At 41.8% G+C, this 26,956-nt stretch overlaps 2 protein-coding genes across 4 annotated transcripts in view; one reads left to right on the top strand and one right to left on the bottom strand.

Annotated features, from left to right (window-relative positions):
* LOC143902823 (uncharacterized) overlaps window positions 1–26,956 on the bottom strand; it is a 243,254-nt gene that overhangs the window by 22,585 nt on the left and 193,713 nt on the right. The gene's annotated exons all lie outside the window — the stretch shown is intronic.
* LOC143902827 (uncharacterized) lies at window positions 19,928–25,267 on the top strand. Its single transcript, XM_077416009.1, has 2 exons — window positions 19,928–21,062; window positions 24,910–25,267. The coding sequence occupies exons 1-2, from the start codon at window positions 19,928–19,930 to the stop codon at window positions 24,918–24,920; spliced, it is 1,146 nt and encodes a 381-aa protein (XP_077272135.1). The 3' UTR covers window positions 24,921–25,267.

Genomic DNA, 26,956 nt, shown 5'->3' with positions numbered 1-26,956 from the left:
AGCCGAGGCACTGGGCTTCGGAACCAGGATTGCGGAAGTCGGCGACGCGGCAAGGGACAAAGCGGCGCGAAGATATCGCGAGACCCGTTGAGGAGTCTGACCGCGGGGCGGACACGCACGGCGCAGCTGATCGGCGAGAGGCCGACAGGGCCGCGATAAGGCCTTTCTCCCCCAAGGAGGCGAGAGCTACCTCCAAACCAACCCCGAGACATCCGAGCGGATCCAGGACGCCTGGCCAGCGTTCCTTCAGTTCGCGAGGAGACCTTCGGACGAGGGGAGTCGAGCCCGAACACGCTAAACATCGGACGGAAAAATCTACGGCACCAAGAACGCCTGGTGGGCGCAAAGGACCCCCGCAGGATGCCTACGACAGCGCGCGCGTGATCCGCGACGCTCTCAGCCGGCAGCCCCGGTTGGTCGCGACACCGCGCCTGATTACCGCGCAACCCCCAGGGAGGGGCGCGCTTTCGATTCCACATCGAGCGGATCGCTCGATCTTTCCTGGTTCGCCCGCCGACTCGAGCAGACGTCTCGCGAGTAAAGTTCTATCGAGAAAGTTATCGCGTATTATCGAGCATCCGAATTTCGAGCGAGCGGATCATTCCCGGCGTCTGTGACGACGCTTCGAATTTCGCCTGGGAATCAGCGGGACATGTGAGGTTGCCCTCTTTAGTGTGTAAAAAGCGTCGTCTACAATACGCAAAGTAAGCGTGGAGTAAGGAGTAAGAGTAGGCTGAAGGGCTGAAGTTACAACAATGTGTGTTTATGATTTTTTTTATCCAATCATTTATATGATCATAAAAAATAGGATAATGCATTGCAAAGCTTCGTAACGACGTAAAAAGACCATTAGTAAGTAATTTTTACGTTGTAGAATAATATTTTGCCTGAAATAGATTAAAATGAAGTGTGTGTTAATGCGTCGCTTGACTAATTTTCAACTTGTGCCAACTCTTGAGTGCTCTACTTCGGAGATTATTTCGATTGAATTATTGCGTTATTATGGCGATTTACTGAAGTACAGTAATTTTGCCACAAAGTGCATGTAATTTTTTACATAAACAATTTTCCTCGCTGCCCTCATGTACGAGATGAGGGCAGCGACTTGGCAACGCCAAACAGTTCGTGCGGTTGGTACACTTGTTTGTCTTTGCGCTCACTCACACCTAACGTGCACCTAACCTTACACCGACGATCCCAGCGTGCGGCGTTGCCACGTCGCCACGCTCGAGTTGTGAAAATCAGCGCTTGAGCACCGGAAACCAAACTTTAATTATTAATTTAAAAAAAAACTGTACGGTGGATCGTGTTCACCTTCAACTATAGGCTTTCTCACAGTATCCTCTTTCTAACGATACATATTGTTCGGACATTTTTGGCAAAAATTTTTTCGCAAACTCGTGTTATTCATAGGAAAATATCTCTTTTCCTATTAGACCAATGTTAAAATCACCTAATTTTGAAATTAAATATCTTGAGAACGGGACGGTGAATTATCTTCTTTCTGGGCTTAATCGATTCAGGAGAGTTCCTTCTTTCGATATAAAAAATAAAACCTATCACTGTTGGCAAAAGTCGTTCATCATCAAATTACCTTAATGCGTCGTCTACAATGGCAGCAGGAGTATACAGTAAGACACACAAGCAGTAAGTTATTGACTAATAAGATTTTTACAATTAAAGAATAATCGACTGTGGTTGGTCAGTATAGCTTACTGCTTACGTCTTACTGCATACTCCTGCTGCTATTGTAGACGACTTTCGGTTTAAAAAGAGCTGGCGTAAGAGCGTAAGCGAAATAAATTAATTTTATTTCTTACTCCTACTCTTATTCTTACACTCACGCTCGGCCAATCAGGATGCAACAGGCTATATACTCACTTGCCTACTCTTACTCCTTACTCCACGTTTACTCCGTGTTTTGTAGACGACGCTTAAACAGCCGCGGTGAAGCCGCTTCTTCTTCTTCTTCTTTAATTTGTATTGGCTCCTGCCTCTTTTCAGAGGACAATACGGCCAGCTTTGTCCACTGCTTGTTTAACTGACGCAGATGGGTGATACTGGTTATATTAACTTGGATACTAGATTTAGGTTGTCGATACCTGTGTTTGGACAGGTAGGTATACTCTGCGAGAGGAGAGAGTGGGGATATAGGGAGAAACTGGGGCCATTCGTGCACGCGCAAGACGCGCGCATTTACAAGTTGATGTTTGCTGCTTTACAGAAGAACATGATTAATCGACTGATTTTATTGGTATGTTTTTTCAAAATAGGGAAGATATCATTGCAGCGAGGGCCCATGAGTGATCTTGCTGCGAGCCGGAGGCTCTCAGCTCATCTAGATGTTAGAGGGCAATAAAAAATTAAATGATTGATATCCTGGATTTGATCGCCACAAGCGCATGAGCCATCCTCAATAATGTTTTTTCTAAATAGCCTGTAATTTGAATTTTGACGATTCGCTCTCAGTCGGGAGATCGTTACTATGGGGTCGCGTTTTAATCCTAAGCTTGTAATACCAGGGCTTGGGGAAGTTGACATAAATATTTTGAAAGAAATGATTTCCCGTGTGTCTAGCTCTACTGAATAAATAGTTATAAAAATCTGTAGCAAGCTTTTCTCTTTGCTCTATAAACAAATCAGAGTGAGGTAATTTAAATGTCGGAGTTTCTATACTTAATCGGATAGTTTTCTTTGCGAATTCATCTCCGATCTCATTTCCCGTGATATTTTTATGAAAGAGGATCCACACAAATTGAATAGTTTTTCCACGCTCTTGTGCGTAAATAACGGGATAAAATAGTTTGAGCGGCACGTGACAGGATTTGAAAGCACTTCTAACAAGACAGTTTTAGAGTCTGAGACAATAGTAAATTTGGGGGCATCAAAATCTAAAGTAAGTAGAATGGCGTTATATATAGCCCATGCTTCAGCTGTGAAAATTGAAGCTCGGGCCGGAAGTTTAAACATTAAACTGCGCTGCAGCTGCGGCGAGTAGCACGCGGCTCCCACCCAGCTTACCGAATCTACTTTGGAACCGTCCGAGTAAAATACGATAGAGTCTCGCATGATAGGACCAAACGCTTGGAGAAATAAATTTTGAACGGTGGATCTGGGGGCCCTGTCAATTAGGTCGATAAAATCTTTATCTGGGCGATAAAGAGAGGGAGCAAAGAGGATAGTTTGGTAGGAGTGTTAAAAAGAAGAGGGGGCTACTGCTATGTGTAACGAAGGCTGGAGGGATTTGACTTGTAGGAATAGATTTAGAAGGGGGAATTTTTTTTGACAGTATTTCAAGTCTGCAAGACGTTCTTAGGTCGTGAGCGCAAGCTAGAACATGGATTCCACTACCTGGTGGTTGGTGATTGACAACGTTTTAATGAGATACTTTGCCGCAAGGATGAGGCGAAGTCTGAGCGGTGGTTCTTTGGCTTCAGCGAACATGGTGATAGGAGTTGAAATTTGATAGCCCAGACAGACTCTAATGGCTTTGTTATAAATTATTTCAAGGCGGTGAAATTTAGGACTAGATTTGAGAGAGAAGATGTAAGAGGCATATTCAATGTAACTTCGTAGCACAGCACGATAAATATTGAGGAGAAGCTGAGGATGAGACCCCCACCAGACTCCTCGCAGAGCAGAGATGACGTTTGCCACCTTTCTGACCTTATTGACTACAGATTCCATGGACCCTTAGGGTCTAAGGTAACCCCCTAGGAAACGGACGGAGTCGGAGGGAACGACAACATCGGAGCCGATCTGTACTTTAAATTCTTCAAGATTTGGGATCTTTTGTTTAGCAAAGATCATAAGTTGCGTCTTGCTAGGGGATATTTCCAAACCTCTACCGTAAAGGTAACTTTTGATGTTGGCAACCGATGTTTCAAGCCACTTGACTGCTTTCTTGATGCGCTTGGCTGAGGAAAATATAACAATGTCATCCGCGCGAATTGTAAAATTTTTACTTTATAATGTAATTTGGAAGCTATTCCTCTGAGGTAGAAATTGAATAGAAACGGGCTGAGCACCGAAGTTGAGGAGTGCCCCTGCGCGAGACATGAGGGGGGGGGGTGAGTCGGCCTTGGATAACAAATTGAACCAGTATCTCGGAGATGAGGTTTTGCACGAATTGACACGTTTTACCAGGAAAGTCTGCTTGAATCAAATCATCGATTAAGATGCTGGGAATGACATTATCGAAGGCTCCTTTAATATCTATGAAGAGGGCTGCAGTGGCTTTGCCCTGGAGATTATTGTTATAGATTTTTGACGTGAGGATGGTAAGATTATCCGCGCAAGACCAAAATTTTCGAAACCCATATTGGTGTTCCGGGATTAGATTAGAGGTACTAGATTCTGAGCTACAGTGTTTACGATTAAGGATCATTTTCTCTAAAAGTTTAAGGATGCATGAAGTTAAAGCGATAGGACATATCCCTTTGCCGTGAGGTTTTGGAATCAAATAAACTAAAGAATGACCAGGATTCAGGAAAGATACCCTCCGTGAAGATGTTGTTAATAATCCTGAGGAGCAATTTTTTAAGCGAAAGAGGAAGAGCCTTGAGAATCTTATAATCTATGCGATCAAACCCAGGACTAGAGCTGCCTTTGGATGTATTTAAAGCATGGTGGAACTCAGAGTATTGGAATGGGTTATCGAGTCATTTAAGTGGGCCATCACGCGCGCAGTGTTTATCAAGGAGGTTTTTCTTTTCTTCCGAGCAAGCAGGGGGGTGATGTTTGCGATTAATTCCTCAGCTAAGGAGTCACTGATGAGAAACGAGTCACCCGCAGGGACCAGTTTGCGGTTTCAAACCTTTTAATCATCCTCTAGATGGAGGGGGTGGGGGTCATGAAATTGAGAGAAAAACAGTATTTTTCCCAACCCTCTCGCTTGGCAGTTCTTAGGATTTTTCGAGTTTCTGCTATTTGTTTGCGATAGGCTTGAAAATTGATTATAGATGGATTTTTTCGGTATGTCCTACAAGCGCGTTTTATAGATTTAATCGCTTCATCACAGTCCGCGTTCCACCAAGGAAAGGGAGGAGGTCTGTTGGCGGAGTCGTTGAGGTTGCTGTATTTGTCGGCGGTTGGATTTTTTGCCGAAGGTGAAAAATCATCAATACATTTCTGTAAGAAGATGTCATATTGAGCTAGTGGCTCATTATCAGCTTTATTTAGAACGGTTGATTCAATGAGATTGGCGCGAGTTTCCAACGCGCGAGTGAATTACCTGAACTGCTCACAAGTAAATTTAGGTTTGTGCGAAAAGATGTTAGTTTTTATTTTTGCATTTACCGTGACCTCAATAGGTTGATGATCGCTACTACGCGTGTCACTTAAGATTTTTATATTAAAAAGGGTAGCAAAACCGCAGGACGCAACAGCCAAGTCAATCAGTGATGGAGTGATACTAAGGGGGGGGGGGAATGAAGGTAGGCGTGTTAGGATTAAGCAGGGTAAAGGGGAATCTGTCTAATAAGTCTACAATAACTTTTTCCGCCGAATTGGGAGTGGGTGCTCCCCAATAATAAGGGTGGTGAGCGTTAAAGTCTCCGAGAAGAAGGAAATGTCGGAACGTATTGGGAAGGTTAAACATTTTCTGCCATGTGTTTTGGGGACAGATGCTTTCCGGGTGTCTATAAACACCGAAGAGCGCCGCATTGGTGCCGCCCAAAAAGATCTTGATACCAATAGCTTCAACCAAACTGTCGCAATTTAGAATATTGTCAAGATTAAAATAAGAAAAGGTAATGTTATTACGGATAAGTAACGCTATGCCTTGACGGCCGACGCCACTATCATTCCGCTCCACTGTAAAGCCAAAGATGGAGAAAGAGTGATAAAGTTTTAGGAGGGTCTCAGACAGGAAAATAATGTCGTAGGATTCGCACAGATTTTCGATATCCGGTTTCTTGCTTATTGCTCCCCTGAAATTCCAGTATAGGATTTGGAAGCTGGGTTGGGGACCATGACTGAAAGAATTGAAGGGCATTTAAAAACCATAAATGCCTCCAATAATGGTACACAGTTGCAGTACCATTTTATATAGTTGAGAGTCTTGAATAGCAGGGAAAAGTTCTGGTAGTTTGTGGACAAAATCAATGATGACTTCAGTAAGAGAAGAGAGGAATTCAAAAGTGAAATTTGGGTTAGAGCAGGAAAAGTGGAGGGCATCGTTACCAGGAGATTTGCCAAAAGTAAACACCGGGGGTTGCTATCATTTGCTTCCTCTCTACCGTTAGGAAAGTTGAGGCAGGCAGCGTGAGCCTCCTTGATTTTTTGTTGCCGATTTCTAGCAAGTTATCAAGAGTGGTCTTGCTTGACGAGTTTGAGCTGACCGGGGGGGGGGGGACTACGACCTTTTCAGCTATTCTAGATTCCATTACGAAGAATACCCGCGTATGAAATCGGGGAGGATGAGGGGGTGCTTTGAAAAGGGAGGGAAGGTTCAAGGTTGAAACGGAGACTTTTTTGAGAGCGCCCCGAGCTAGGTGTACTAGAGAGCAAGGGGAAAGAGTTTGAGGAGTTGAAATCAGGAAGCGGGGATAAACAATTCTCAACTCGATTTCGAGCCTCTAAACAGGGAATGTTTCTTTTGGCGGCGATAGAGACAATCTGTCTCTGTTTGATAAAAACAGGACAGGACGCAGCCGTGGGTAAATGTTCGCCTGTCCGTACCCTGAGGGCTAATTTAGTTTTAAAAATAGTAATTTCGGAAGGGAGGATTTGTCCCTCGAATTTTATCATGACCGTTTTGGATGGCTCAAATTTAGATTCTCCGTCTTTTTTGACCCGGCGGTTTAATCGCTGGACCGAAATAATTTTAATCGTGGATTCAATTGACAATTTCTTGTAATAACTCATTGTCAGAGAAAATTAAAGGAATGCCTTTCACGAAAGCTATTCGCATGATTTTGATTACATTTTCTCCTAGGGATTCGTTGATAAATTTAGAAATTAGGAGAGAGTCGGGGGTTGCATTAATTTCCGCGTACTGAAAATATACTAAATAAGGCGGAAGATCCGTAGAAAAGTTCCTATTAGCTTCTCTGCGGTATTTTTTGTTGGAAGCGGGTGTATCTGGCGCCCCCCCCCCCACGCAAGGGGAGGCTGTCCTCGGTCGGACGTTTAAGGCCCCTTCTGGTATCGTCAACGCGATCAATTTCCATCGTCAAATTTACAGGGGAGGATTTTTCTGTGTCGATTTCAACCGTTTCGTTATTGAAAGCTACCGCGGCGTCCTTGTTTTGGACTTCTTGCGAGTTGTTTTGATTCGAGTCATTGTTTACGTGGGTATTGAAATCGAATGCCGCACGTGCCGAATCGGTTCCCGCGCGGTTGATGTTCTCGAGAACGGTCATACTGGACCTGTATGGGGCCGTGAAAACGACGAGAGGACGAGGGGGAGAGGGAGTCTTATCACTCGCGCCCTTAGCATTAGCGAAATTACGTTTTTTTGTTTTACTTTTTCCCCTCATGTTATTATCTGATTCCTGCGGGGAATCGATGGAATCGTATTCAAAATCTGACGAGAGTTCGCGATGTCTAGACGGAGAGCAAGATCTAATGATAAGTGAATTAATGGGGCTCACGGGCAAGTTATGCATACTGGCCTCTTTTACGAGACTATTTAACAACTCATTAAACTCACTTAACGTCGTGATAGGCCTTTGCTGGCTAAGGGCGGCCTCGCTGAGATTAGGAATGCACGAGGCCGAAGCCGCCTGCATCTCCTTGCTGGATTCCGTGGCGATATGAGTCTTGTAAAAACAACACTAAAAAAAAGTATAATAAAACCGTAAAAAAAACCTGGGGTGAATAATGTTTGAGCACACTAAAACACCAAACACTTTATACTAAAAATCCGCGCGGCACGAGGAAAATTGGCCGATACAGGAATGAACGAGTACAATTGCGCAGGATCGCGGGAGAGGGAACGATCTACGTCCGCACGCTACTGTGGCTCGAGCGCGAAATCGCGGTGAAGCCGCGAGTGCCGCGTTTCGTCCCGCCCCGACCTGCTGTCCTCGGATATCGCATACGCGTAGCGATTTTTGGGTTGGTATTAGTGCAAATCGTCGGACGCGACGTACGCCGGACGCGGCGGAAAAATCGCCGGAAACGGCATAATCTAGAGTCTTGCGGAATTTCGACTCGGGACCGAGTTTCGTGAGATCTCGACTTTGGTGTTGGCGGTCGGTGGCGGACGCGAGGGGCCTCGCGACGAAATATCCGTGCGCTGCTAGGATCGGCCTCCTGGGGGTCGCGACCGCGGGGTCGCGAGATAGCTGTTGAGATACGAGGGATCGCGAGTCGTGAAGTGCGGTGGAATCGTGCTCTCGGTCTCGCATGGATATCGCGGCATCCGGTCGTAAGTAGAGTTTTTTCGCGTATTTGAGATTTTCGCGTATTAACAAGCGTCAGCTATTTGCTCTCAGGGTTCGCGTCGGCGTTCCCTTATCGTGCGTCGCCGGAGAGAGGCCGTGTGGGGTACCTGCCCGCGCGCTGCGTAGAGACCAGCGCTGCGTTGTCATTCGCGATTTTTGCAAGACGATTATTTGTCATCGCGTAAATATAGAATCGTTGTCTTCGTCCTTGTGTTATTCGTGACAAGGGTGCCGTGAGGGATTTCGATATTGGGTCGGCGTTACTTGCAAACATCGCGAGCGACCGACCAACGCCCTTGGTGCGTCGCATTTCTTGCGGGCGAGCTCATGCGCGTCCGGCGGGGCGCCGCCCCGTAAATTCTGTTGAGAATACTCGTCTATTCCCTTCTCGCGATACAAATTAGTTATTTTGCGCTATTAGTGATAGCCCAGCAAACGAAAAAAAATTGAAAAAAATTAAAACGGTATTGCCAGGAATTCAACTAAGGACTTTCCGAATTCCATTCTGTCCAAAAAAGAGATTGAAATAGTTTCAATATCATGGAATTCCTTATTTTGGAAAGAATTTGTCTTTTTTGAATCCCATCCAATTCCGACACAAAAATATTATACCACTGAATGCCAGGTTAGGGATTGGAAAGTTTCGTCATGAATTCCATTGAATACCATTGATTCCGTTAACGAAATGAATACCATTGAATGCCAAACTAGGAATTAAAATTTTCCGTATTAAATTCCATTGAATTCCGGCGATATTTACAACAGAACAAGTTCCATTTTATTCCAAATTAAGATTAAAAAACGAGTACAATACGTTAAATTCCTAGTTTTATCCCATCGTTATTTGAGTCTATAATATATATTGAATATGTCATACTCCACTTACAAAATTGAAAGTCATTCTTATGAATTAATTGTAATTTTAAAAGTTCCGTATTAGTTTAATTTTTGGTAACTTTGGGATAAACAGACTAATGTAAAACATTAAATTTTTTAAATATTCAACAGTCGGTATTGTTACATTAAAAGAAAACGTTTTATTTGCAAAAATCATATTAGACAGTTTTTATTGCAAATATATGTATATACAATTAAGTTGACAATAAAATAATTATATTATTTTTCGTTTTTCAGCGTGCAGCGTGAGCTCGATGAGGAGAATTGTATTCTAATCTACCCTTTCTCAGATAGCACAGAGAATTGAAAAAGAATTCTTATATATATATATATATATATATATATATATATATATATATATGTATATGTCACTAATTCTGAAATCTTTTTTAGTTGCAAAAAGAATTCTTTTTCGATTCTTTGTGCTATCTGGATACTCTGAGTAACAAGCACACTGAGAGAAAAAAAATTTTAAACAAAGTAAATACATTTACTTAAAATTATTGTTTTTGATTGAAATAAATATTCATTTTATTTAAATAAAAATATCTAATTCCAAGTAAAAAAAATATGTGTATTGTATTAAATAAATTATTTGAAGTCATTACATTTTCTACATTTAAGTAAATATTTCATGAAATACAGAATATTATTTATTAAACAAAGTTGTTAGAAACGGGCAATAAAAAGCGTGAAGAGATTGTGTAGGTGTAGACATCTGTGAGCATAGTGGATTTATAAGTGGCGATTCGATAGAATGCTCATAGATGGCATCGGTGTTACAGTTCCCTAGTTATCTTTAGCGTTAAGTGTTTCGCGAGCGCTGCGACGACGACGTTGCGCCCCGCGCTGGAAAAAGGCACGGACCGACGATACTGCGCAAGCGTGAACGTGTCGGGATGAACGTGAAGTCCGCCGGGAAGGTATTCGTCTTCCGGCTAGCGAGGCGTAGAGTCGCGTTCCTTTACACGGCGTCGTATATTTGTTCAATTGCTACGCGATTGAAATCCGCCAGACTATTGAGTCTGAGACAGATCACGACTATCACGAGGACGTCTCCGTAACATCAGAGAAGGCATTGCAGCCCGGCTCAGAGGCGATTGAAAGTACCTCGCTCGACATACACGACTGAAAGAAGGACGAACTTAGCCATTGCGACGAGGCCTCGGAAAAACGGAAGAAAGCGGCCATTTTGCCCTTTGCACAGGCCCTCACGGTTTTGGTCAATGACCATCCTATCCAGAGATAACGAAGGCGGATGCTTTCAGGTAACATATCGAACTCGTGGAAATCAGAGATCACTTATGAAATTGATCGGCAATTCTCAAGCGGATTATGATGAACGCAACGTTCTATCATAAATAACGATCTTCTGATTACAGAGTTTGAGAAAGCACATGGCGACGAATTACATCCTCGCAGAAAAGCACATGGCAACGGATTACATCCTCGCAGAAAGACTATATTGCTGCTTAAATATTCCGGAATTAATTATCGGTCTGAGCTCAGTCGAATTAAAAGTCATTTTAAATGGTTGCAACCCGCGGATAAAGTCATTGATTCTCGATGTGTAATAATTTAACTTACATTCTCGATGCATGCGTGATTCGAATCTTCACGCATAATTGGTATTATCTTAACGAATATTACGATTCGCCCCGTGGCTATTTGCCAGCTATTAACGTTTACGAAGCACCGTATTACTCATGAAAAGTTAATTATCATTTAATTAAGTTCGCTCTTCAATTATCGAATTATATATACTATTACTCGAAATACTTATATAACTTGAATTACCACGTAAGTTACTGTGTCAATTGATAGAAAGAAAGAGCAATATATTGAAGTTACAGAATCTCACACAATATTTATATAAGCTTAAATATTCTTTCGAATGCTTTACTCTGCATATGTTCATTTGCTTACTCGTTAAGTGATATATATATATATATATATATATATATATATATGAATTATTATCGACGAATTCTCAATTGACACAGTACTTCAATTTATGTATGCTTTGTATAATATTGCTATATTTATGTAACATGCGTTTTGAATCATATGTTTAACTTACATGATCCTTTCTTGAAACAGAAACAAAGATTGAAATCACTTAGTTGTTTTCTCTGGTTGAGATGCAAAAATAACAGACTTCTGTTTTCTTAAACTTAATTTTGATAAGAGATTAACTTTTTGACGAGAAACATGAGAAAGGATTATGCAAGGATAATTCAACATTATTTGATTTTGTGTTTATGCTATGTGTTCTTTGTAAAACATTTTATTCCGATAAATTCGCTGATTAACATAACTGCCACGAAAATACGCAATCTCTTTACCGACGTAACAACAAGAAAAGTATCGTTCCCTTTTCTATAATTCTAGAGCTCAGGTTCCTGCGCGAACTTGTACGTTTCAAATAAAAGTAAACTGTTATTTCAAGATGAGAAATATAACTTTTTTCACTTTAAAAATTACACTCCCCCGATGGGTTCCTACCTTGCCGAAGCCTCGGGGCGGGTGTTCGTGGTTCGCGGGGGACGACGGGACCGCTCGGCGGACCCGGTGTTCTCGGGGGCTGCGGGTGGCCGCCCTGGGGCGGGTGGGGGGGCTTAAGGGCGCGCACGGGGATCACCCGCTCAGGGGTGTAGCCGGGCGCGCCCGACCAAAAGGAACCCCCCAAGCCAAGGTGTGAGCAACCGTGCTGATGGCTGCGTGGCGCAGGGGGTGCTGCGTCACTAACGGTGCCTCCCGGAAACCGGGCGACCTCCGGGAGAAACCCCTTCGGGGGCAGCCAAGCCCCGGGCATTCGCGGCTCTGCCCGGGTGAGATCGCGCGACCGCGGTACTCGTGGGAACAAAATGCCAAATAAATTAAATTCAGAGTATGAGGAGGTCCTCCAGGGCGTGGCCACCTTAGTAGGTGGCGAGCGACCTGAGGAAAATAGACCGGGCAGCTTGGGGAAGGAGCCGAATGAGGCCCAACCACAAGCTGGTAAAAACCGGAAAAATTTAGTGGAGCGGCACGTCGCCGCTACAAAAAACAGAAGCAGATGGAGGGGAACAGCGGCGCTGAAAAGCCCGCTCCAGAACCGAACTCTGCTTCTGCAGCAGCGCTGGAGACGGGGGAGCGAGTTTCCGCTGGGACGGGCAAACGTCCCAGATCGGAACAGAGCACACCCAGTCCCAGCATTGCACAGCTGGGCAAAAGGCCTAAAATTACTCCAGATCAGAGGACTTTTGCCCAGATAACATCCGGCCTAGTGAGGGTGGCCATGGTTCCCATGGAGTATCCCGAACGAAAGCTGGACGAACAAGAGGTTGCTCTCTTGAAGGAAAAGGTGAGGGGAAGTATCCTGAGCATTGCGAGGGGTACTAAAGCTCCCACCTTCAAGGGCACCTCAGATAGGGACGGTGCAGTCATTTTTAACTGCACCGATGTAGAAACCGAAGGGTGGCTTCGAAGCCTAACTTCGATAATAGACCTTAACGGGGTCCGGCTGCGTGCGATGCGGCTCGATGAGCTGCCTAGGCGGCATCGAGTGGTAGTGCATGTGGAGGACCCTAAGATGCCTGTCAAGGAAGCGATAGAGCTACTTGACAGACAAAATGAGGGTTTCCAAGCCGCGGATTGGGTGGTCGCGAGGGGTAGCGAAAGTAGGGGTGCTACGAGCACCCACTTCGCTGCCCTTATTGGGGAGGGAGCGTTGAGTGCTCTTAAAGCGCTCAACTTTAAACCCTTCTGCGGACTCAGCCAGGCGACAGTTAGGTTGCCTGGGGGGGACCGCAGGGGGGAGTTTGGAAGGAAGGAGGATAGATCGGAGACTGCCTAATCGATGGCAGGCTCTAATATCCCCTTCACTCAAATCAACTTGCATCACAGCAAAAGCGCCTCGGCGGTTCTAGCCAGGTGCGCAGCTGTGATGCACACAAAGCATTTATTCCTCATCCAAGAGCCGTGGCTCGTCAAAGGACACATTAAGGGCCTTGGAGGTTGTGGTAAATTGTTCAAAGCAGACAACACAGAAAGACCAAGAGCCTGTATTGTGGCGAAAGGTCTGGATGCCTGTCTATTACCACAATTCAGCGACGGCGATTTAGTAGCTGTAAGGCTGAAACTCAATACAGACGATGGAGGGGTCAGGGACCTGATAGTGGGGTCTGTTCACATGTACGATTCGGAGGAACTACCCCCCCCCCCAAAGAAACATGATAGAGCTAGAAACTTATGCGAAAGAAAGGGGACTAGAGCTCCTCTTGGGCTGTGATGCGAACTCACACCATTTGGTGTGGGGAAGCTCCGACATAAACCCAAGAGGGGAGAGCCTACTTGACTTCATCATGAGCACTAACTTACAAATCTTAAATAGAGGAACAGAACCCACTTTCCTGGACTCTAGAAGACAGGAAGTGATAGACATTACGTTGTGCACGAGGGGTGTGGTGGATCTGGTGGCGGGATGGAGGGTCGCAATTGAACCTTCAGGGTCCAACCACAGACAGATCCGCTTCGACCTTGTGAACTTACAGAAAGATGAACAGTGGGGGAGAAACCCCAGGAAAACAAACTGGGAGGGCTTTAGAGCCGACTTAGTCAGTCGGCTAAAAAATGCGCCGACCAAATTCCATACAAAGAAGGACCTGGAGATCGCAGCGAGCTTCGTAAGCGACGCTATCGGGAAATCCTTTGAACTAAATTGCCCATTGAGGCCAAGAAATGCCTCGGCCGGTGCCTCATGGTGGAATGCAAAGCTATCGAGGCTCAGGGCCGGGGTAAGAAGGCTCTTCAATAGAGCTAAAAATGTAAATACGTTGGAAGCCTGGGAAAAGCATAAGGCTGCCCAGCGAGACTACAAAAAGGCGATAGTCAACGCAAAAAAAGGGGTGGAGGAGTTACTGCGAGGGGATTGATAGTGCTCCAGAAGCATCCAGACTCTGCAAGATCCTCTGCAAAGACAGTGACCCACAGTGGAGCTGTCTCAAGCTCCCTAATGGACAATTCACAGAAACAACTGAGGAGACTTTGAATCATCTCATGGAGGTTCACTTCCCGGGATTTCAAAAATCCTCTTCAGCCACGGAGAAACAACGACAACCTAGGGCCGTTTATAAGCCCAGGGCCTGGGCGTTGGCGGCAAAGGTGGTTTATCCACAAGCGGTGGAATGGGCGGTTCGCTCCTTTGAGCCCTATAAGGCTCCGGGACCGGACGGCGTACTCCCTCTGCTCCTACAAGAGGGACTCGAAGAGCTGGTAGGCCCATTGACTAAAATCTTTAGGGCAAGCATAGCTCTGAGACATGTCCCGCAAGCATGGAGAGCCACTAGAGTGGTCTTCATACCTAAGCCTGGCAGAAATGGACACATTAAAGCCAAGGATTATAGACCCATCAGTTTGACCTCTTTTCTATTAAAGACCTTGGAGAGGCTAATTGATAGGTTTCTCAAGGATGGACCATTAGCGGACCACCCTCTAGCCAGTGCTCAGTATGCCTACAGGGAGGGCAGGTTTACGGAAACTGCCCTACACCACCTGATAGGCAAGATAGAGACGCAGCTGGAGGCGAAAGGATACGCTATTGGAACCTTCTTGGACATCGTAGGGGCGTTTGATAGCACCTCGAACAAGGCCATTAAGGAAGCAATGATTGCACATGGGGTCCCGGAACCGCTAGTAGACTGGGTGGAGGATATGCTGGCGGGGAGGAACCTAACAGTCACGCAAAGTAATATTAGTATCACTGGTAAACCAAGCAAGGGGTGCCCGCAGGGTGGGGTTCTGTCCCCTCTGCTGTGGTGCCTAGTAGTCAATGATCTTTTGGTGAAACTACAAAAGAAGGGGTTCCTGACCTGTGGCTATGCGGATGACGTAGCTATAGTGATCACAGGATCCTTCTTATACCCTAAAGGACCGCATGAAAGATGCCCTAAAGATCGTCCAAAAATGGTGTGAGGCCAAGGGATTGATGGTTAATCCATCAAAGACAAATATAATGGTCTTTACTAGGAAATACAAACCAGAACCCATTGAGCCTCTTAAGCTCTGGGGGAAGGTAATCCCCTTTACAACCTCAGTTAAATACTTGGGACTACATATAAATACCAAACTTAACTGGAAAGTACACCTTGCAGAGAGCAGGAAAAAATTCTACACATGCATGTGGATGTGTAGAAGAGCCATGGGAAAGTCTTGGGGCATCAAAGCTCCCATAGCACTATGGTTGTACAAAGCGGTACTGTTACCGAGACTACTTTATGCATCTGTGATCTGGGGGCCCAGAACAGAGAAAGTGGAAGCAAAGAACCTTCTGAAAAGCCTACAAGGTAGCTACCTAAGGGCTGCAGTAGAGGCTATGAGGACTACCCCCACAGAGGCGCTAGAAATTGCACTCTGTGTGCCTCCACTGGACCTGGCCGTGGTAAACTCAGCAAGGAACACAGCATACAGACTAAAGTGTCACGGAGAATGGAGAAATACAGGATTGGGACACACAAGGCTCGACCTGTTCCAGAAACACCCTTTCACTTCAAAACAAGATAGAATTCTTAAAAAATACCAGTTGGTAAAGCACTTCAAAATACGAATATCAACTAGAAAAGTCTGGTCTGACCTGAAGGGAGTCGGGGATCCCAATGTGGACCTATGGTTCACTGATGGGTCAGGCATTAATGATTGCTTCGGGGCAGGATTCTACGGGCCGAAGGAAAACCACAGGGAAAGTATTCCTGTGGGAAGCCACTCAACTGTTTTTACAGCTGAAATACTGGCTATCCTAAAGTGCACGGAATACCTGCTAAACAAAGATACAAAGGGAAAGAAGATAAACATCTGCTCGGATAGTAGAGCAGCCATACAAGCGCTGGCAAAAACAACTACTGAATCAGCATTGGTTTGGGATTGCATGCTAGCATTAGAAAGACTATGCGGACCTAACAAAGTCACGTTAGTATGGGTGCCTGGGCATCAAGGAATACCCGGGAATGAAACCGCAGACATGCTGGCCAAGAAGGGAGCTAATGAAGCACCAATTGGCCAGGTGACGGGAATACCCTTTGCAGTAGGCAAAGAAATCATCAAAGGTCGCCTGAAAAGGGAACACCTGGCCAGGTGGGAGAAGTTAAAAACCTGCCGCCAAGCCAGGACTTTGATGAAAGACAGCAGACCAGGTAGGGCTAAAGAACTACTGGCGCTAAGTAAACAGAAACTGAGAATGGCGTTGGGACTGCTCACTGGTCACTCTGCCTTACTCAGAGCACACCTTTTTAATCTCGGGCTTGCGGAGCAAAAGGCATGTCGCCTTTGCGGAGACGAGAAAGAAGACAACGTACATATAATATGCCAATGCCCGGCATTTATATGCAAAAGATACAAAACCTGGGGGAGTATGTTTTTAACCCCCCAGGATTTAGAAAATGCTAGGGTTACAGATCTGATAAACCTGGTACAAGGTTCAAGACTGTATCTCGAGACCTAGCAAAGAAAACGAGTGGGAAGGCACAAAGGATCAGCTAGATCTAGTGGCCAATAGGGACCTTGGTGGTACCTCCCACTTCTGTACTACTACTACTACTACTTAAAAATTACATCTTAGAAAATGTTTTCTAGAATTAAAATGACAATTTTTTTAGTTGAAATTTATATGCTCTTTGACACTTAATATATTGTTATAAGTAAACATTTATTCTTAAACAAGAAAATAATTTTTTTCTATGTAGTAACATTTTTTTAAAAGTGTAATATTTAAAATCTATACGCCAAGAAAATAAATTGTGAGAATACTGGAGCGCCCTGCTCTTGTCTCCTTCCCTCTTACTATCTTATCCTAGGCATGCGCCGATGCTGCGCGGGTCACAATAGGCCCCGGCGCGTCGATTCTGGATTCTTCAGCCTAACTGAGCGGTCGTGTCGTGTGACGAACTTACTTACGTGGCGTGTCCATTTTTGACTATTACCTTATTGGGTGTGATACGGGGAGTGTTATAATATAGACTAACATATGAACATAAACTATCGTTTTATTCTTTTGACCAACTCCCTGCACTGCAATTCTCTCAGGTTATGGGCCCAGCACGCTTCCACTGCGCGTGAAAAAAAATCGCGTAAAAGAAAAAAATTATGTGTAAATGCGCAGTGAATTTTTTGTTGGCGCGGACAATTTCGAGGCAAGGACCTTTCCTCTTTTAGGTAATTTTTCAGTTTATACAGTTTATACTCAGTTTATACTCTTTTATACAGTGTGCTGAGATTCGAGGTAAGAGATGGTTGATGGTGTGCAAAATGCCGATGCGGAAATGTCGCAAGAAGCCGGTAAATAAGCTCTTACGTGTTACTTTGTTTCGCGAGAAAACACGGCGCATAGGTACGCATACGCATTGAAATTCCTTTCGGTTTTTCTTTCGTAGATGCGTAATGGTGTAATTAAGGTGTGGTGATTTTTGTTTGAATTTTATAGGGGCGTGTAAAAATAAGCGCTTGCAGGCGAAAGAGAAATCTGATCGCGACAAAGTTAAAGCCGGGATTGCATAAAGTCGTTGTTTTTAAAAGAAAAAACGTAAAATTTGAGAAAAGAAACTGCGAATGTCTGGAAAACAAAATGGTGCGACAACGAAAATAGCGAGTGGTATGCCGGTTGGGACTTGCTCGCGTGGTAGGGGAGGTTCGTTATTTTGGTTTCGAGAGTTGGTGTGCACGTGGCCGGCGCGTGAGGAGACTCGAAGGAAAGGGAGCGCGGTGCGTTGCGCGACGCTCGAGCGAAGGGGAGAAACAGAGAGGCGAAATAGATATAATAGATATAGCGCGCGGCTGGGCTCCTTCTCTGTTGCCGAGTAAAGATACATCTTTACAAATATGCGCGCGCGGCGACGTTATTTTGTGTTGCGTTCGTCGCTGCGGCTCGGCCAAAGCCATGGGCATACGTATACAAATGTATGTATGTAAACATGGATGTCACACATACACGATCAAATTAGACTGAATTAATATATGCATATATCAACGGAGTACATATTCAATGGCGCGAAACTGGGTGTAATTTTAAGACGAGTCATTGGTGTGTTAAATTATTAAAAAAACTGCAGTTTTAAATAAATAGATTGATTTTTCTTTACCATCTAAATTACAAATAAACAAACTAAAAATTTAGAATTAAAATAAAATTTGGGGAATTCCACATTAATTAACAAAAAAAAATCTTTACAGTGAAAAAGGATCTTCTGGATCTATGGACATATTTGAAAAATGCATTCGATTTAGACGGACTGCACAAAGGGGAGAAAATGACCCTTAATATAGAGGATGAATCCCTACTAATAAACACAGAGTTGGGAGCAAATTACAGATCTGGTGAGTTTATTGAGTTGAAATTCGGTGGGTATTTGGTGTGAAATGTGTTAGTGTGAGAGAAAAATGAATAAATATTATATATATGCATACGTATGAAAAAGACAGTGCTTGTGTGTGTATATGGGCTAGCACATATGCACAGAACACTCGCACACATAAGTAAATGCTTTAAGATCTCTAATTTAAAAATCGATTAACAAAATAATTTTGCAAAATTAAAAAAAATTCATTACTCTGATGGGTAATGCGGGTAGTATGTATTTGTTGTTCGATATAATACTGCCTAAATTACTTAAATAGATGTATAAGAAGTCTTGTTGTTCGGATCATTATACGTCTGTTTGCCTTGGTGTTAGCCATACTTGTTGTTCAGTCAATTGACTCTTGGGCATAGTCCAGATGGCTATAATTAAATCTTCATGTTGAATAAAATGCAGGACTCTAATTACCAAATTTTATGCAGAGAAAAAAATGCTGTTGGATAAGTTATGGAAGAGCTTATTAATCTGGCGAGAGGACAAACTTCTCAATGACTTGCCGCTGGAGATGCCAAGGACTCCATCTGAGTGTCACCCAGCTACCGGCGAAACAAGTGCAGAAATGGAAATTGTTGAAAATTCGGAGGAGCGAGATAAGGACGGCGAGATAGACGAGTTTGGCAAAGGAAAGATGGAGAGTTTGTTGGCCAATATGGCCACGGTAGCTGAGGTCGCTAAAGACGGAAAACATTTACCAAAGATTGTCAGTAATGAAACTGTATCTGATCCCAAAACTAGTGACTACCTCAAACGCATTAAAATGAGTATGAAATCTGATCCTCCAGTCTCAAAGAAGACATTACTCGAAAATTCAGAGATCAATGAAACTTCAGCCTTGACCAAAGAGAGATTACAAGAGACCAAAATCTCAGAAATGGCGAGTGCCCTCTCGAAATTCTGTACCATTACCACCAAGACTATGGAACAATTAGGTGCGTTGTTGCTCCGACTGAGTCAGCAGATCACAACTCAGGAAAATGTCTTGGCCATGTCACAAAAGGAATGTACACAGCAGTTGAAAACAACAGAGAAAGTGTACAAATTGACTAAGACTATGAGAGAAAAGTGGAGCACACAGATCACTAGTTTAACAATGTGGTTGACAAATTGGTCACCATATACAATCTAGTAGATATTGAAGATGAGGGAGAATATGAGGTAAATGGTAAAAGTAAACAGACTGAGTATGTGGCAACCGATAATAATGAAAGTTTAGAATCTAAAATCTCGAGTGCAGTTAAAGAACAACTGGAAAATATGAGGCGCGAAGATTTGACGCACAGTAAGGATAGAGATAATAATTCGTTGATTAATACGGTCAAAGATACATTAAAGTTTGAATTTATAAATAAAAGTGCAAATATAAGGCGTGATTACAAATTGAACTTAAATATGAAATATGAACATTTTTATGACTACTTTTCATCGGAACTTAGAACATGTAATTTACTACATATAATAGATAATTCAATTACTTCCAACATACAAGATGAGAGCGTATTAAAAGAGCAAAGATTTAAAGTCAGAGATATATTAATAAATCATATTGATCCATATTATCATGCTAAAATAGTGCATATGCAACACCCAGGGGAAATTTTAAATAAAATTAAAGAGATTAAAAGGTGCAAAATAAATGTAACCTCTCATTCAGTAAGAAAGCAATTATACAATATGAAATATATAATCGGTAAAACAAAGGCGAGTGAATTCTGCGAAAAGTTTGAAAAGATTATCAGAAATTATGAGAATTCTCCTGGTGCCACACCTCTGTCTGAAAACGAAAAACGAGATGCATTCTACAATGCTGTCATGATCTCAGTGCCGCAAATACAATCGATAGAGTTTGTCACCAAAAACTCTAACGGTGCGAGTCTGTCATACAACCAATTAAAACTTCTTGTTATGCAAGACGAAGCGGCACGAAACCAGGTGCAAAGTGGGCAAGATGAGGTGAGGACAGCAAATTTGGCCAACTTGGAAAACAAACGTTGCTATGAATGTCAAGGCTATGGGCACATAGGTGCAAAGTGCCCAAGGAGAGGTCTGTCTGGCAAACAATGCTATAACTGCGGCGAGTTTGGAGATCACAAGGCGGCGGAATGCCCCAAGCCTCCAAAGAAATTCAATCAACAAAGAGGAGAATACAGGTACAATAATGTTCGAGTTCAAGGTACTAACCAAAAACGAGGTTTAAAACGAAAAGCTGAGTATAAAGGAAAACCTGAAAATGCGAAAAGAGGAAAATATAACAGTCCTAGAGGAAAGGGCAGAGGCAATTACAAAAATATTAACAATAAGTTCGATAAGGGTGTGAACAAAGGAAACAATTCTGATCAGGGGACTCAACAGAACGGCGGAAATTCAACAGAGAAAACTAATAATCATAAAGGTGAGCACAATATTTCAAATCTTGCAAGTAATGCCGTGTCTTTAATAGATGATAATTTCGATATCACGAATATTAAAACTATGTGTTTGAATACTGAATATATTAATCATAATAGATTCCTTTCGAATTTTGAAGCAGATTCAGGTGCGACCAAACATTTAACGAATTCTAAAATTATTTTCAAGACATTTGATGAATTCGATAACGGTGTAATTAAATGCGCTAACAAAGATAAGTCAGCGGACTTAAAAACAGAGAAAGCAGGAAACATTGAAATTAGACTAAAGAACGGTAACTTACTAGAAATAGACAAAGTTATTTGCGCAGCAGCTCTTACAGAGAATTTATTGTCACTACGGATGTTTGCTGAGATGGGATTAGGTATATATATTTAGATAATGAAGAGATTGATATTTTTGACCCTATTTCCAAAGAATCATTTATTACTGGTGTGTATAAAAGATCATATTGGATAATAAAACTAGAAATTATTAAAGATAATAGGTGTGATAAAACATCTCATAAAATAGTAAACAGGCGGGTTATAGCAAATTTAGCTGAAGAAATATCAGGTGCGAGAAGATATATTACTCGTAGTGTGACAGCCAAAGAAAAGACACAAATGAACTCTGAAACAGATAAAATACTGAAAGAGTCTGAAAAGAGCGAGCAAGAAAATGAGATTGGTGAGAATATTGAGATTCATGATGAGATTTTAAATTCAGGAGGGAGAGATGATAAAGGTGAGAATAAGAAAGATATTAATAGTAAAGTGTACGAACACTCTAACTTCGATGTAACTATTTGGGACCGTAAACTTAGTAATATTGATGAGTTGCCAATTGTAGAGATACCCAATACAGAATCGCCCTTTGTAGAAAATTATAAAAGATTTGCAGAAAATAACAAAGCTATGCTGTGGCACGTTAGATTCGGCCACGCGTCAATTGCTTATCTAAAGGCTTTACAATTAAAGTTTCCTGATAACAAACAATTAAAAGAAGCAGTATTTGACTCGATTTGACCAATCTCTTTCAGATTGTGAAGTGTGTAAGATTTCGAGATTTAATACTTTGCCGTTTAAAACTACGCATAGGAGAGCAACAGAACCGTTACAGATTACATGGAGATGTCATGGGTCCGATTACACCAATTTCTTATCCTAAGGGCTATAGATATATTTCGGTGTGGATAGATAATTTATCTAGATTAGCTATGGCATACCCAATGAAGGTGAAAAGTGACACGGGTCACTGTTTAGAGATGTTTGTGAGAAGTGCTCGAAACCTACTAGGTTATGACGCTAAGGTGTGTTATTTGCGTACTGACCAGGAAACGGAATATACGGTAGGCTATATATACGATCGAGGTTTTAAATAAATTAGGTGCGGAATTACAACTAGCATGTCCAGATACACCTCAACATAATGGGGTATCTGAGCGCTTCAATCAGACAATCCAAACTAAAGTAAGATCATATATTTATGATGCAAATTTACCAGAAAATTTATGGGATTTAGCTTTAAGTGCAGCTGTTTATGCTTATAATAGAACTCCTCACAAATCCAATGATATCGTTATTCCATTAGAGAGATTTGCCTCGCATCATAGCTTTCACATAGATCAAATAAAGAGATTTGGGTGCGTAGCTTATATCAAAGTTCAAAGAAAAGCAGGTCCGAAATTTAGATTTGAGGGAAGGCGAGTTATTCTGGTGGAATATACTCCTACGGGATATATATTTCTCAAGCCTGAGGAAGGCAAATATTATGAAAGTAGAAATGCAAGGTTTAATGAAAAGATTGTATACGGAGACAAATACAAGAAAAGTGACATTAACGATCCTGTTTTAGTGTTAGAAGAAGTTGATAAAAAAAAATGGTTTGTTTTTAATAAAGGTGAGAACAATAAAGGTGAGAACAAACCCGAAGAGTTTTTAAAACCGGAGGGAGAACCTAAGCGTAAAAGAGGTAGACCTAGAAAAATTGAATCAGATTCTAAGAGATTAAAACCTGATAATGAAGTAAAGACGAACGGTGAGTCTGTAAACGATACTAGTTTTTCTAATCTACAAATTGACGAAAAGTTAAAGGCTGATGCGTTATTTAATGCAGAATCTGAACAACTAGAAATTAAAGATAATAATGAAATATATCATGCTCTTTTAGCTGATATTAATCTAGACCCTATTAACTATAAAGAAGCTATGTTGACGAAAGATAAGAAACTTTGGCAGAAAGCAATTGATGACGAATTAAATTTTATGAACAAAAATGAGGTATGGGAATTGATAAGTCGTCCAACAATAACAAGTGATGGTAAAAAGGCTAATATTATAAATTCAATGTGGATTTTCAAACAAAAGATCGAATCAGATGGGAAAATTAAACATAAGGCGCGTCTAGTCATTTGAGGTTGCAAAGATAAAAATTATTATGAACTAAGGGAGACATATGCTCCCGTATCAAGGTTGCCTCAAGTGCGCTCTGTAATCGCAATAATTAATAAACACAATTTAGACATTTGCCAACTGGACGTGAAAACAGCATTTCTTAATGGAACCATTGAAGAGGAAATTTACATGGAAATACCTGACGGTGCAAATTATACTGATAAAGATAAAAGAGAAAAGGTGTGCAAACTTAAACGAGCTCTTTATGGATTACGTATAAGTCCAAAGCGTTAGAATATCAGATTTACTGAAGCTGCTCTGAAAATGGGTCATCAGAATTCAGAATTAGAACCGTGCATGTTCACTTGGAGAAATGAGGATAAGTTCTTAATTTTGCTTTTATATGTAGACGATATATTAGTGGCAAGTATATATATATATATATATATATATATATATATATATGATAAAGATAAATTAGAAGAGGTTAAGACAGGTTTGAGTAAAGAATTTGAAATGACAGTGTTAGGTGAGCCAAAAGAATTTCTGGGTATAGCTATAAGGCGAGACAGGCAGAACAAAATAATTGAATTAACCCAAGAAAAATATATAGGGAAAATCTTAGCTAGGTTCAACTTTAGCAAAGCACATGCTCAGAAAACACCAATGGTTACTACTCAAGTAGCTAACAGAGAGAGAAAGATGCGTGAGACGGACAGAGACAATGATATTCTTTTAACTACAAAAAGCAAAAAAAACGTTTTTTATAGAGAAGCAGTGGGTAGTTTGTTGTATCTAGCAGGTGCGACTAGACCCGATATTTCTTATGCTGTTAACGTATTAAGTAGACACCAGGTGAATCCAACTACTGATGATTGGAAAATAGTTAAAAGAGTGTTTAGATACTTGAAAGGGACGAAAAGCCTGGGGCTAAGATATTTAGGTGAGACAAATGATACACAAAGTTATTCTGATGCAAGTTTTGCAGATTGCAAGAATTCCTTAACGACATGTGGATTCGTAATTAAATTATATGGAGATGCGATAACCTGGCAAACACATAAGCTATCTTATGTTGCGTTATCAACATGCCAAGCAGAATATGTTGCTATGAGCGAAGCATGTCAAGAGATGATGGCTATAATTAATTCTCTAAAATTAATTTTGACTGAATCATTCTTTCCTATGACTTTATGGTGCAATAATAAAGCTGCGGGAAGTAGTGCTGAAACTAATGGTGGGAATAAATTAAGACATATGACTGAGGTGATAGAGCATTATGTTAAAAAGTGCGTTCAAAGAAACCATGTAAAAGTTAGATGGGTAGCATCTAAAGATCAATTAGCTGATTTATTAACAAAGCCTCCGGCTTTTGAATTACACAGCTATCTAGTAGGCGAGCTTATAAATATTAAATTTTTATTTGGCTAGTAATTTAAATTTGTTTGTTCACAGGAAATAAGTAAGCGGATAGATGAGGCGTAAAACGTGTTTTTGGCGAAGATCTGGTATAAATTACCAAAGACTAAGAGCGGTCGGGAGGGAGTGTGAGAATACTGGAGCGCCCTGCTCTTGTCTCTCCTTCCCTCTTACTATCCCCTCCTAGGCATGCGCCGATGCTGCGCGGGCCACAAAAGGCCCCGGCGCGTCGATTCTGGATCCTTCAGCCTAACTGAGCAGTCGTGTCGTGTGACGAACTTACTTACGTGGCGTGTCCATTTTTGACTATTACCTTATTGGGTGTGATACGGGGAGTGTTATAATATAGACTAACATATGAACATAAACTATCGTTTTATTCTTTTGACCAACTCCCTGCACTGCAATATTTAAATCCAATGAAATAATTTTTTAAGAGCCATGTAATAAATCATTTTCTTGAATAAAATATGACTTTTGTGGGTTATAACGTTTCCTTTTCTTAATGACAAAATTTTACTTTCTTGAAGAAAATTACTTCTTAGATGGCTTCTATCAAAAAAATATTCTTTTAAACCAATGTGGCGGTACGCGCCACCAGTGATACACGCCGCGCAAAAAGTGGGTAGTTCGCATCAACGCCGCTTGGCGTTGCATCGCCCGCACATTCTCTCGAGTTCAAAATTCCGCACCGACCGGTATATAGGGAGACTCCCTACGGGACCGAATAAGATAGATTTTTGGATATTTTTAGGCGCTAGGGCCGGTATCACAGTCTCCGATTAACGTGATTCTCCCTAGATTCTCCGATTAAACTCACTTTTCGTCTCTTTCTAGGGGGATAGTTAGAAAGAGATGCAGAGTGAGTTTAATCGGAGAATCACGTTAATCGGAGACTGTGATACCGGCACCGGCCCCTAGTCGCCTAGGGCAAGAGTTCCCAAGCTCTAAGCCCACACGGCGCCAGTCGTCCGACCACAAAAATAAACGTTTATCTAAAAGCATTAAAATTTATTATCCTTTCCTATTTTCATAAAATTGTGTGTGTGTGGTCATTACGGGAGGAATTTAAAACAATTTCCTAAACCATCTAATGCCATGCAATTCCTTTACGGATTCCATAGGATTGGATAAAATTAAAAATTTCTTTTTTGGATTCTATGGGATTGGACCATCTCATTTCGAATCCCATCTATAATTTCATCTAATTCCGCCAAAAAAAATTCAAAAGTATTAAAAAAATTTTAATATCTTTTAATCCTTTTTTGTTTGCTGGGAGGTTAGATTTAAGTTGTTTCCGCGATAAATCTGTTCGTCGACTAGTACAGTCATTTGGTGCTAAAAAAGGGAGTTATCTGGAAAGTTTTCCGGGAGTTTTGATATTTGGCATTTTGATAGATTTCGAGGTGTTCTTTTGGAATTTTCATTTTGCCACCTCGTATCTTTGCCGCTTACGCCGCCATATTAGAAAAGTAGCGCCCAAAAACGGTTTTTCCACAATATCTCCTTTCCGGCTCATTTTACGATAAAAATTGTTATGTAAAAAATTAAACTAGAGAAATTTTCCTTCAATTTATGTCTGTTATTTTTTTGTAAAATAAATAGTTTTAGCGTCCGAGCGCTACAATGTCTACTCCAACAGGTGCATTGGTCAAAAATATTCTACTATGCGTTATATGTTACATGTATTATATGTTATGTTATATGTTATCTGGGCTAAAGTGCTCCAATATTTGCACAAATTGCAATAGTGACTGTAATAATATTCAAGTTCGACTACAAGACAGCGATGAAGAAAAAGAAACGGAAACTGTTTTCGGGCAACTTTATGACAAAATTGAGGCAGAAACTGATGATATAGAAAAGATTCCTATCGCTGATTACATGGAAAAGATTCCCATCTGTGAAATTTTGCTCAATTCTCATAACAAAAAACTCGCAGAATCTGGTCCATCAGGGACAGCGAAGCGAATGAGAATGACCTAAATTATCATTAGTGCATTACATGTGAATTAGGCCTACTGAGGATACCACAGTAAAAGAAATGCGCTACATACTCTACCATATGGTGGTGTGGAAATGT

The sequence above is a fragment of the Temnothorax americanus genome, unplaced genomic scaffold (assembly GCF_048541705.1).
Source record: "Temnothorax americanus isolate GAGA-0224 unplaced genomic scaffold, ASM4854170v1 Scaffold40, whole genome shotgun sequence".
Lineage (NCBI taxonomy): Eukaryota > Metazoa > Arthropoda > Insecta > Hymenoptera > Formicidae > Temnothorax > Temnothorax americanus.
Note: the sequence above shows the minus strand (reverse complement) of the source record. Positions and strands in the feature narration are given on the sequence as shown.

What these genes read in the sequence shown, in the direction of transcription:
- LOC143902827 (XM_077416009.1), top strand. Translation starts at nt 19,928, where the DNA reads ATGAGGCGCGAAGATTTGACGCACAGTAAGGATAGAGATAATAATTCG.